Source organism: Glycine max, chromosome 1, assembly GCF_000004515.6.
Source record: "Glycine max cultivar Williams 82 chromosome 1, Glycine_max_v4.0, whole genome shotgun sequence".
Lineage (NCBI taxonomy): Eukaryota > Viridiplantae > Streptophyta > Magnoliopsida > Fabales > Fabaceae > Glycine > Glycine max.
Window position 1 is genome coordinate 34,117,891 of NC_016088.4, and position 13,531 is coordinate 34,131,421.

General features: G+C 35.5%; 1 protein-coding gene across 1 annotated transcript; it reads right to left on the reverse strand.

Moving 5' to 3' along the window:
• Positions 1–328: 328 nt before the first annotated feature.
• LOC106799716 (vegetative cell wall protein gp1-like) lies at positions 329–839 on the reverse strand. Its single transcript, XM_014778830.1, has 2 exons — positions 496–839; positions 329–407 (listed from the first exon to the last, which is right to left on the reverse strand). The coding sequence occupies exons 1-2, from the start codon at positions 837–839 to the stop codon at positions 329–331; spliced, it is 423 nt and encodes a 140-aa protein (XP_014634316.1).
• Between the last annotated feature and the right edge of the window lie 12,692 nt (positions 840–13,531).

Consider the following 13,531-nt stretch of genomic DNA (forward strand, 5'->3'; position numbering starts at 1 on the left):
AATGTGATAATAGATCATTCCAAACACAATTGGTCTTTTATTTTCATTTCGAGCATCCTTAAACATCTCAGAAAGTCTATGAGAAGCTTTCAAGTTAAAAGCTTTTTTTCTTTCATTCTCTTCCTCGGGTCTCCAGACCAATTTTCTGTAAAGTATAACAAAGTAATGAAATTGTACACAATTAGAAAATTACGAATTTTACAATTTCAGTTAAAATAAAAAATAGCATTACTATCCATTTCAGCCTTTGAACTAATTCATTAACAAAAGAATAATTTACCTTAAAATGCTGGAAAAAAAGTTGTTGATGATCTTTTGGAATCGCTCCTCATGTAGGCCAAGGCTGACCAAATTGTTGCCTAATGGATAAAGTGAGAGCCTTTGCCACAACCTTAGATGGATGAAACCTAAATATAAAAAGTAATTAATAAAATAGTAAAATATTATGTGATGTATCATATATAATGATGATTATATAAATTTTGTAATACTTACACTCCATTAATTAGTGTAACCATAGGACGATCATTAAGGGGGTCTTCCATTGCCAAATTTATAGCATCTTCATCTGTAGTCATGTTGCCCACAAGTAGGGATGGGGAAGGTGTGGATGTAGGTATTGGGGATGGTCCCTGTACATCAACGGAGGATGGAGATGGTGTGGATGCAGGTACCGGAGATGGTCCACGCGCATTAACATGAGATGAAGATGGTCTAGCTTTAGTCGAAGGTCGAGATGGTGTAGGTGCAACATCGGGAGGCCTAATTGGGATAGACACAGAAGATGGGGATGGGGTAGATGATGTCCGACTATCTCGAGGTGGTAATAGTCTAACCATGTATCATTTTTTCTTCACAGTTGTCCCTTTCCCACTGGAGTCACGTGACGGAGGTCGAGGAGGGTCAGTGCCACCTGATGACATATCTATATATAGAAAAATAATATTATAACATAAGTACTCTAATAAAATATTGGGATGGATGGAAATTAGATAACTAACGAACTTCCATATGACGAAAAAAGTAAAATACACTAACAAAGTTTTGAATTATTAGAAGAAAACAAACATGTCACTAATAACAAACATTATAACTAACTAACAAAGATCAATGTCTAGTCCTCTTCAGAATTGTAAACTTCAAAGTCATCTTCTAATTCCCCTTCATTGTATTGTTCAATATTGTTTGATTCTCCATTCAAATTAGTTTATTCTTCTTCATTTGTCAACAAATTAGCAGGGTTTACTTCTTTAACACCACCATTTAAATCTTGCAATCCAGAAATACTTTCAACTTCAATGACTTTGTTGACATGTGACATTTCCTCAACTTGATAAGGCACATCATCTTGTACATGATCGGATTCTTTGTAACCCCTTGGCTTCGTTTCAATTGCTATACACCAACCATGTTTGTCCTTTCTTGTTGCTGGATATGACACATAATGCACTTGCCTTACATTATGTGCACTGATGAATAGGTCAAACAAATTATAACGTTTATCCATTCGAATTTCCATTGTGCCATATTTAGGATCTACCCTTGTTCCTCTACTCGTTGGATCAAACCAGTGACAATAAAATAATACTACTCACTTAGGATAGGCTATAATATTATACTCTAGCTCATATATGTGTTGAAGGACCGCATAAAAATCATCTGCGGCTCCTTCTGTAAGACTCTTTATGTGAAGCCCACTATTTATCGTTTTCTTCCCTTCACTCCATGATTGAGTATGAAATTCGTACCCATTGACAAAGTATGTGTGTCATTCTTTAATGTAACTCATGGGACCATACAATAAATCCTTTAAGTGTTGGTTTCTCACATTTGTAGGCTCATATATAACCTACGAATATAAAGAGTATGAACAATTATATTTTTTTTTTACCATAAAGTAGAAAAATAAAATATACAATAACATACTTACTTTTTGTTGGAACCAAGTAGGAAAATCCGCATGTAGATTATGAGTATAGGCATTTGACTGGGATTGCAAAAATGAATTGTCCAAATATAATGTTGTATGAGTCAATTAAGGGGGAAATAATATGAAGATACAACCATAATTAATGAATCCCAAATGGCATACATTGTGAAACATACTCGAGGTATGGTTTAACTTCAGCACAGTTAATCAACACATGAACATGGGCTGAGTCTTTCTCATCGTCAGTTAACTAGTGAATTAACTCTTTCCCAGAAGGACAACCTTGCTGGTAAAACACTGATAACATCGGTGGACGCCTTTCAACTTCAATTGCAATTTGATTCCTAAAATTACACGGTGACAACATAAAGTTGTTGAAATAATGAGAACAAAAATAAGTTGTCTCACGATGTATGTAAGACGCACAAATGAATCCTTTCACCCGGGCCTTATTTTTCATTGCTCGTTTAGAATTGCCCATGAATCTACATATTTTAAAGAAAATCAATTCATTGTTCATGAACATTAAGAAATGAATTTTAAAGAAAATACAATTATCATTTTAGTACCTTTCAAATGGATACATCCATCTGTATTGGACTGGTCCACCAAGTCTAGCTTCATATGCCAAATGAATAGGCAGATGCTCCATTGAATCAAAAAACCCAAGGGCAAATATTCTCTCCAACTTGCACAAAATTAATGGAATATTTTGTTTCATTCTACTCAAGTCATCCTCCATCAAATTTGTAGAACACAAGTCTTTAAAGAAATGACTTATTTCAATTAGTGGATTTAAGACGTGGCGACAATGAGCTAAAAGAAATAGGAAGTAAACACTCCATGAACACATGACAATCATGACTTTTCATCCCATGCATGGTTCCTTTATCAACATTGGTACATCTGGCCAAGTTAGAAGAATAACCATCTAACATTCGTAGTTCTTTTTTCCATTGACAGACTAACTTTGTTTGGTATGCAGTTAGAGTGTAATTTGCTTTTGGCTTTAATAACTTCCCGTTAGCCTCTGACTTCAACTCCAAGTCTTTATGCCTACAATAAGAAGCTAAGTCCATCCTAGTCTTGTCGTTGTCTTTTGTCCTACCACTGGCATTCATCACAGTGTTGAATATGTTATCAAAGAATTTTTTCTCTATGTAAATAACATCAAGATTGTGTCACAACAAATTATCTTTCCAATAAGGAAGATCCCAAAAGGTACTTCTTTTTGTCAAATGGTGCCACTCCCCATATCCATGTATATTTGGTGGTGGCAGACCAATTTCTGTGACTTTTGGAAAATCCCTAACCCTACGCCATACTTGTGTAGGTGTCAACATACACGGTGGCTCATCCCTTTCTACTTCCCCTTTTTTGAAGACATTTTTGTTCCTCCTAAATGCATGATTAGTAGGTAAGAACCTACGATGACAGTTAAACCAAGAAGTTTTTCCCCTACCATGTGTCCCCCAACTAGAAAACATCCTATAAGTAGGAAAATCATTAATAGTCCACATCAAAGCTACCCTCATCATGAAATTTTGCTTTCTTGAAACATCGTAAGTCATAACACCATTCCATAATTTTTTTAGATCATCAATCGAAGGTTGTAAATAAACATCAATACCAATCGTTGGATTAAATGGACCTAGTATGACACAACTAAAAAACATATAAGGTTTAGTCATACACATTTCTGGAGGAAGATTGTACGGGGTAACAATGATTGGCCAATAAGAATAAGGTGAAGAGGATGCTTGAATATATGGGTTCAATCCATCTGTGCATAAACCGAGTCGCACATTCCGTGGATTAATAGCAAAATCTGCATGTACCCGATCAAAGTGCTTCCATGCTTCACCATCAGATGGATGACATAACATGCCTGAAGATCTTCTATTCTCATATTGTCATGACATGTGGCTTGTAGTTTGTATTGATAGAAACAGTCTCTGCAACCTTGATATTATAGGCAAATAAAACATCGCCTTTACTAGAACTAGTTTTCTGTTGCTTGTTCCAACAGTCTTGGCACGATACTTGGGCTTGTTACAAAATTTGCATTTGGTTAAAACTACATCATTGTCATAATACAACATGCAACCATCCACACAACAGTCAATCCTCTTAGCCTCCAATCCCAACTTCAATACTAACCTCTTTGTATCATAAAAAAAAATTGGTAAACCATCTTTTATAGGTGTTGCATCCAAAAGTATTTTTGAAATAAACTCCAAGAACTAGTCAGGAACATTCCAATTGGACTTGCAAGCTAAAAGCCTTGCAGATATTGATAATTTTGAGTCTGTTGCCCCTTAGTACAATGGCTCATTCGCCTCCACCAATAAATTGTAAAATCTTTAAGTATCTTCATTTGGAGGTTCTTCCATATTATTTGAGTTTGGAGCTTCAAATGTTTGAGGTTGTCTTAGAGCATCACACACCATGTCTTGCATTAACATAAATTGTTCATGTTGAGTGACATATTCTGCACTAGTAGAAGCATCCATGTAACCGTTGCCCTCATTTAAATCAACATGCGGCATGTCTTCACCACGATCAGTCCAAATCCAATAATTAGGCTTGAACCCATTTTTATAAAGGTAAATCTTCACAACCCTATCCTCCAAAATCCCAGTGCAATCGCATTTAACACAAGGACATCTAATCCCCCATCATTGTCATAACAATCTTGTTGACTAGCTTTGCTTTTAAACTCTTCAACCCCCTCAACAAAAGACTCTTCCAAACCGCTTCTACCACTATAACATCTATCATACATCCAATGATGATTCCAAAGAATATTGTTCATATTCTGTATATTTAAGGAAAAATAGGAACCTTGATGTTTAGTCATGCATAATCTTAGAGTAATCTCTATTATATATTAGTAGCAAGAATTATGATTATACTTTAGGTGGAAAAAAATGACATACATATAATGTTTGACTTTCTAAATGAACAAAGTATGGAATATAAATAACATAACCACAATCATAAATATAATTAACACATTTATTATACAAAATTTCAAGCAAGTATAATATAAAAAACCTCAACTAACATGAATAATAGAACGTACGTGTCAGTAATGAAGCGATCACCTAAGATAGACTAACTATGAAGCTGAGAGTAAGAGAGAAATAATTTTTTTTGAAAATCATTATCTATATATTTTCAAAACTTTATAATTTATTAAAATTGATTTAAATGAAACATTGTACTAAATATGATCAATTAGATATTTTTACAATAAATTATTAATAATTCACACAAATAATTCAGTAAAAAAATTTTATGCCTAAGGAAAGGAGAAAAATGGATAAAAAGAAGCCATACATTGTAAGGGAAATATAATAATAGTTTAGGTGTGAGGTCATATGAGAGTTAATCACTTACTTATCAATCAGGTATAGATGTATAATAATACTTTGTATATTTTTTATTTGAATTCTAATTTTTTTAAAAAAATAGATGAGAATATCTAAATTTAATTAAATCTCTCTTGACCATTATATTTTTTTAATTTGTAATATCTAAATTTAAATTTTTTTATTTATAAGAATCTTATTCATTTATTTAAAATTTTCAAAAATAAAACATTTGATACTTAGAAACTTCAATTTTTTCAATATTAGCTCTATACAGTCTTTTTCCAGTATATTATGCATCATCTTTCGACAACTTTTACTTATTAGAAGAAGAAAATACAAATTAAATATATATATTTTAAAAATATTAGATATTTGAAAATTGATTAAAAAATAATTAGAATGCTCTTACTACTATATTTTTATTACTTTTTTTTCTCTATAATTCGATTATTTGTTGCATATTTATCTAGCTTATAGTCTTTATCTGCATGTGTGTTTCTATATTTTATATGTGAGACTGTGTGTTACCGATAAAAATCACGTCAAATCAATCGAAATATGCAGAATCAACAAGTCTTAGCTTCTCTGTTATGTGGATCTTACACGACATGATGAGAAATCAAACCCATGTTATATTTAAAAACATCTCTATTTAATTTTTATATATAATTTTTAATTCCTTTAAATTTATTTATTCCTTACAAAAAAAAATTGAAAATGATATGGCTAGGTATAAAGTATAAACTAGAGATGTTTTTAATGAAAAATATTTTTTTATATTTATATTGAAAAATAAAAAAAATAGTATAGTAGTAAGAGCATATTTGTTTTTGTATGTAAAAATGAAATGTAATAGAAGAAGGATAATTACAAAACAAGAATCATCCTATATGCTGATATTTGTTGAGTCGGGTCATGATTAGAAGGAGTAAAAAACAAAAAAAGAACCAGGTCATGAATTATGATTGATGACTTCCCTGCTGTGGGTGGAAATGCTTTGTATCTTGATCAAATTGATATTTTCACACTTGACCAGCATGTAATTCTCATAATACATTTGAATTTTGTTTATCAGAAAGTCAAGAATCAATAACATAAATAATTACAAATAAAAATGATGTAGAAATAAAGCCTCTGATTGGACATTTACTATAGAACTAACATATCATCATTTGCTTTCTTTAATTTTCATATATATGTGACACAAATAATTCAAGAAACATGTTTTAATATTGTTTGGTGGTGAGGATGCAAAAAGGAAAAAATTGAATGATTTACATGTTTGATCTCCAATATCCTAATGTTATGTTGCCTTTGAAATTCTATTACTTGCAGGGGAACAACACCTCCAAAATTAAACCATGTAGCTGCTCGATGATAAAGTTCATAATTTATATATTTGGAGGATTATCAAAATCCAGGACCTTAAATATGATTTATATTCCCTTGACTTTGAAACTGTGAGTGAGCTCTGTCGGTCCAGATGTGTCTATGGTCTATACTACAATAACATGGAACTGAAAAGTAGTTGATCACACTCATATTCATAACCCTTTGGTTATTCTTCCTTTGAGATATATACTCAACACTAAGGGATTTTAATTACCATGACTATATGCAGTTGGTCTGTGATCCATTTGACACACGCATTTTCAGCAAGACCCTCATTCTAGACCATGAACCACATCTAAAATTGATTTTCTTGATAAAACATGCACTCATATTCATGCAGAATATGACTACTTTTTTTTTACGAGGCTTGTATTGTAATCAAAAAAACATTTTAGATACCAAATCAAAACTTAAAATTTTGATATCTATGTATGTTATAACTATTATATTGTTCTGCAGACTTAGATGATACTCTGTATCCCCTCATATTTGGTCTTGCAAAAAGCATGTCCTCAAAAAAATCAAAGGTAAGTGCCTACCGTATGCCTAAGTACCATAAAACTTTTGAAGGATTAAAAATATATTTAACTCACTTATTGTAAATATTTTTTATTATAATACTTATTTTTTTTTTAAAAATTAATTATTGTTTTATCGTTTAAAATTATATATGTAATATAGACAAATATGTCAATGTTATCTTGTTTCTCATTGGCCCAACCCTTGTTTCGTGTCCACAACTTTCAAATGGAAGAATTTTAAACGTGACCAAATCGAAATAGATATAAATATAATATATGAGAAGTTTTTATGCATTATAATATGAAGACTTTATTTTGTTTGATAAAAATCATAATGAGTAAATTACATGATTATATAAGAAGTTGGATTAATATAAAATATTATTTAATTATATTTTCATCAAATATTATTGAAGATAATCTATAAATATTTATAATTTTTCAATAAACATACAAAGAGAGAAAGAGAGAAAGCATTTGTTTTTATTTAATATTAAATTGGCTTCACAACCCTTTGCAAACGCAGCAGGTTGCAAACCAAAATGCATTCATGTGTTATAGTGCCATACAACAACAACAACATACCAAGGCCCTTGTAACCTTTGGTTCAGAAAGCTAAACACAACCGTTCAACTTTCAAACTCAAAACCACAACACGAACAAAAAAACACAGAACATAGCAAAACAGTTTGCACTAATAGCATGAAGCAATTAAGAAAATAGTAAACTAAAAAGTGTTATGTTAAGCAGACTTGAAGCTTGAGCATGGTGGTTTTATCAACAGTAGTGAGCACACTGCCCTCGGAGCGATCCGAAAGAAAGCCAAAAATAAAAAATAAAAAAGCGAGGAATCCCACTAAGATAAAAAATCCTTGAATTATCCCAATGGTCTTGTATTATACAAGTAGCTTTGTCACTATCTTTTCCTCTCAAGTTGCTTTTGATCTTATTGTAACAACACAATTTATTCTTTTCTTTTTCTTTTTTTTATATACACTTATTTGTTGTGTGTGCTGATGCTTAACCTTTTTCTTTTCATTCTAATTGACTTCCCTCCCCCAAATTTAGAGTAAATTTGCCTTGAACCATATGCTCTCCTAAAATCTAAACAAGGTATCAGGAGATAATTGTTTAAGTTCAGGGTTCAAATTTTTTTGACAATATCATTCAGCTCAAAAAGGGAGCAAAGGATGCAATTATCATTCTAGGTAAGTTGTTTGGTCAAAAGAGCTTGTGTATGTACAATCATGGCCTTCATCATGTCCTCATTTATACATTTCATTCTAAAATTCAGAGATTCATGCAAAGATTATCACTCACAGCTAGTCGTTCACTCACAGTTTAAGGTCACACTCTCACCGGTTATGGTTCAAGCTTTTCTTTCACAATCAATCTGTCTACTGACTAAAAATTCTAAATGCAAGTTCACATTCTTGTTCTTTCTTTGTCTAACATACATATTTGCTCCAACTCATGATAAGAAACACAAACTCCATCACAATCATGCACTCAATTCAAAATGAAAACATACATCCATTTTTCACAGAAAGATAAAAGTGTTTCACGACCATGTCTTCAAAAATAAGTCTTACTATTCTAAATGCTTCAGAATAAGCATACCAACCATTTATAAATAGAACTTAACAAAAAGGACTTACTGTAATAAGACTATAATTAAAATAATAATAAACTAAATGGCACAAAGATGTCCTCAGGAATTTCAAAATCCTGTGATCTATCCTGAGTATCCTGTGTCTAAACATCCTCCTCATGTGTTAAGTGAAGCACAGGGGTAGTTGGAGGAGAGGTGTTCGGAGATAGGATTGGGGTAGTCTGATCCTCAGGAGTGGAGGGGTCTGCTGCCTGCTGAATTGAAGCTTTATCTACCACTGGTTCTGAAGGCTCAGAAGTGGCTGCAACTTCTTGTGTTTCAACTACCCTCTTTCTTCTGATCAGGGGCTATGGAGTGGAAGTCTCAGATAAATCATCCTCCCTCTGCTGTGGTACCTGAGCGGTGAGACCTTCGTCCTCCCTATAAAGGAGAGGCCGAGTCCCTGTGAAGGAGAGGATGAGTCCCGGGCCAGACTACCCATTCATTAAACTGTTCAGCAGAAGGGATAGAGTCTGAAGGTGCTACCAGCTGTAAAATTTGTAATAAAACAATCTGCCCCTGATGTATGCTTCGAAGCATGGCTTCAAGATGTTGAAAGTCTACAAAAGATGGGGTAGAAGGAGTTGCTAAGGTACGTGCTGGAGGAGGAGCTGCAGATGTGGAAGGAGCCTTAGCTGGCCTTGCCCTTGCTCTCCTAGCCCCTCTAATAGTAACTGTCAGATCTGCAGGGTTCCAACAGTTCTTCCTGATATAGGCCAAGTTAATGACCGGGCTCAAGCATTTGAAGACTAGGCTGTCAGAAGCAACCCCTCTGGACCTACATAGAGCTGTGATAAGAGCAGGGAACCCAAGTCTACAGGAGTTAGACTGGGCCATAGATGTGATCTGGCCAGAGATGAGAGCTCCTACATTCATGTCCAGCTGAGAGACTAGGCCAAAAATTAACCTAGCTCTATCTAAAGTCAAATCCAAGGTGTGGGAAGTTGGAGCTAGGTTGGAGTATGAGAGAACACTCCAAACCTGAGCAAGAGTTGTCAGATCTTTCTTGAGGATCTTCCCAGGATGGCCTTCAACATTTAAAACAAACCCTCGGCCGGGTATACACAAAGCAGCCTCAATCTCTCTAATATCAGTGGGCATCCTGCAGTATCTAGAGTAAGTGGGTAAGGATTCACCCTCAGCCAGTACCACAGGTGTCTCCAGGAAGGTGTTGAGGTTGTTTGCATCAATTTTTATCAAGTGGCCTCGGATTTTGACTTGTTTTGGGGAAGGCCCCTCGGGACTGTAGAGGTTGGCGTAGAACTCCTTCACCAAGGCTAGGTTGATGCTGTTGTCAGCTAAATTGGTAAGGCGCTTATGGAAGTTACGCCTCTCCAATTCAGCCTTGAACTCATCCAACTCCGTTTGGTATATTTCTACCTTTCTCTCAACTAGCATATGTCTTCCTAGCACATTGTATGTGTATCTGGTCCAGGCCTCGAAGGAGTGGAATCTTCTTGTGTCATATTGAGTTGTGGGCCTTGCACCAATGCTCTTTCTTTTTCTGGAACACATCTGTAGACAAAGGAATCAAACATTTGATCAGGACACAATTATTCAAAATTTTAAAAACTAAAAAATAAAAATGAAAAAAACACCGATCGCTTAGCGAGACATGGTCCGCTTAGCTGGCCTTTGTAAAAAAGCCCTATCGCTTAGCGATATATGGAGCCGCTTAGCGGAAGTTACGAAATTTTTAGATTATGCATAATTGGCTTAGAGGGAAAGCGCTTGCTAAGCTGAACATGTGCCGCAAAGATTTGCGCTAAGCTCCTTAAAGGCTGCGCTTAGCGGCACCAACTCTTCAAAAATTTCACTAAGTGTTGGGAGCTTAGCGAGTGAAGCTCGCTTAGTTCAGCGGATGTCGCAACCAATTGCGCTTGGCTCAGGAAAGATCGGCTTAGCACGCGACTATCAACAAAAAATTTGATTAAGTTACCTGGGCTTAGCGATTCAACCTCGCTTAGCCATAGGTAGTTCAGGAAGAGGATGAGTGTTCATTCTCAAAAGATGAACTCGCTTAGCGCAGTAAACGCGTTTAGCAAGTTCTTTAGATAACACTTACATACAATGAGTATGGATGAACTCGCTTAGCGCAGCAAGCTCACTTAGCGAGTTCATCGCGTTTTCCAGAAAACACAAAAAACGTATTTTGTTTTCTCGCACTTCTCAAGCCTCTAAAAGGCATATCAGACATGCAATGTGTGCGCCATACTCAATCCAGTATACAAGCGTACATAGCCCTAATCTTAAACTAAATCTAACAAAACATAAAAACCCTAAAAATCTAAAGTTACAGTTGAAGTCTTCTACCCTAAAGTTAAGACAAGAAAAAGAGAAAAAGAATCAAGGTACTTGCTTGGATGGTGTATGATTGATGCTTCAAATTCAAAAACGCACAAGGAAAGCACAAATGCAAAATGTGCATTTTTTTTAGAGAGAGAATGCAGGGATAAGATTTCCGTAATCTGGCTAATGTGAGTGTAACTACTGTTACACTCACTTAAGCAGTTTTTCGATACTTTTGCTTAGCGGACCGCTGCGCTAAGCGAGCAAGAGAGACATTTGGTTTCTCAACAAGGCTCGCTTAGCGGACCCGTGTGCTTAGCCAACGTTTCAAATTCAAAATCATTTTTTTACACAAAGAAAATCGGCTTAGCGCGAGGGTGAGTCCGCTTAACGAGGTCTGCAGATTAGAAAAGCTGCAACTCTCGCTAATCCTGGCTCTGGCCAGCTTAGCTAAAATGATGCATCTTAAGTACAGAGGAGCAAGCGCATAGCTGAGAGGGACACGCTTAGCGCTCACATTGCCACAATGAATCTCGCTTAGCTGCCATGACTGGCGCTTAGCATCATGGACCTCAATTAAGGCTGTAAGGAATTGCGCTTGGCAATAATAGGTCCCGCTTAGCCACGGATAAGCTGTCACTTAGCGATCAGGCTGAAGCTTAGCTGAATTCAGATCGAATTTAAGTTAGCTTAGCTCAACCTTGGCCAGCTTAGCAGACCTAATCAGCCTCAGATGCAAGGGTTGGGCGCTAAGTGCTTGAGACTCACTGCTTAGTGCATGAACAGAGATGCGCTTAGCATGAGGCTTGCGCTTAGCGAAAGGACTATTTTTTTTTTCAGAAAATATTTTCTTGTTATTTTTCAGTCCTTTTTCCTTGAAGTTGAAACCCTTATGTTAAGCATTCAAAGATTGGCTGATATACTCCTATCTACAGATTATATAGCAAGTTCCAAATGATTTAAATGCATAAAAAGCAAAGATAACAGAAATTAAAACTGGGTTGCCTCCCAGGAAGCGCTTCTATAACGACATTAGCTTGACGTTTTTACCTCACTGGGTGATCTTATGTTTTGGTTCCTACTTTCAGAACCTCTTGACCTCCTTCCATTACCTGTAAGCAAGCATTGTGTTTTGGAGCAGACTTGTCTTCAACAAACAAATCAAAATCATTTTTCTGATCTTCAAAACCTAGCTCTAGCTTCCTCTTCCCCATATCAATTATGCAGCTTGTGGTCAACATGAATGGCCTTCCTAATATTACAGGGATGTTAGTATCTTAAGAGATATCCATTACCACAAAGTCTGCCAGGAAGATAAAATGTTTTACTCTGACCAAAACATCTTCGATTACTCCATATGGCCTGGTAATGGAGCGGTTAGCTAATTGTAAAGTCATTCGAGTGAGCATTATTTCCAACTCTCCCAATCTTCTGCACATGGAGAGTGACATCAAATTGATACTGGCTCCCAGGTCAATAAGAGCTTTTCCCAGATTGACTTCTCCAATTGAACAAGGAATCGTTACACTCCCAGGATCTTTATGCTTGGTGGAAGGATCTTCTGGATCACAACACTGCAATTTCCTTCAACTATAATGTTTTCCTGATGAATATATTTGTGCTTCCTTGTTAACATATCTTTCAAAAATTTAGAGTAGAGTGGCATCTGCTGCAACGCTTCCCCGAAGGGCATGGTTATTTCTAGTTTACCGAAAATATCTAAAAATATCGCCAGATGACGATCTTTTTCATTCTTGGAAGGTACCACAGGATACGGTACTTCCACACCTTCATCCACAACTTTTCCACTCCTACTCTTCTTTGCAGTCATATTATTTTTTTCTTCTTTTTCATTTTTTTTTCATTTTCTATTTCTTTTTCTTTTTCTTGGTCCTTCAATTCTTTATTCTTGACCATTATTTGTTCCTCCTTTTCTTGATTACTTTCACCTTTCACCTCATTTTTCTTGCCATCAGTACTATTCTTGTCAGCAGTTTTCTTCTTATGCACAACACTATCCTTATCCTTAACCTCCACAAACCTTTTACTCCTTGTCATCACAGTTTTGCATTCCTCCTTGGGATTCTGTTCTGTATTTGCCACAAAACTGTTGGATGACTTGTCAGCTATCTGCTTGGCCAGTTGTCCCACCTGAACCTCAAGGTTCTTCAGTGCTGACTCAGTGCTTTTATGATTTGACATTGTTACCTACATAAACTGAGTCAAGGTCTCCTCCAGCTTAGTAGTTCTCTGGAATATGTTAGGTCCTTGTTGGATTGGCCTGTTTGAAGGCCCACTCTGGTCTTTGTTGAACTGATTGCCAGGGTGTGTCCTCCACTGTCCTTGTTGATTATATGGACCCTGCTGGAAG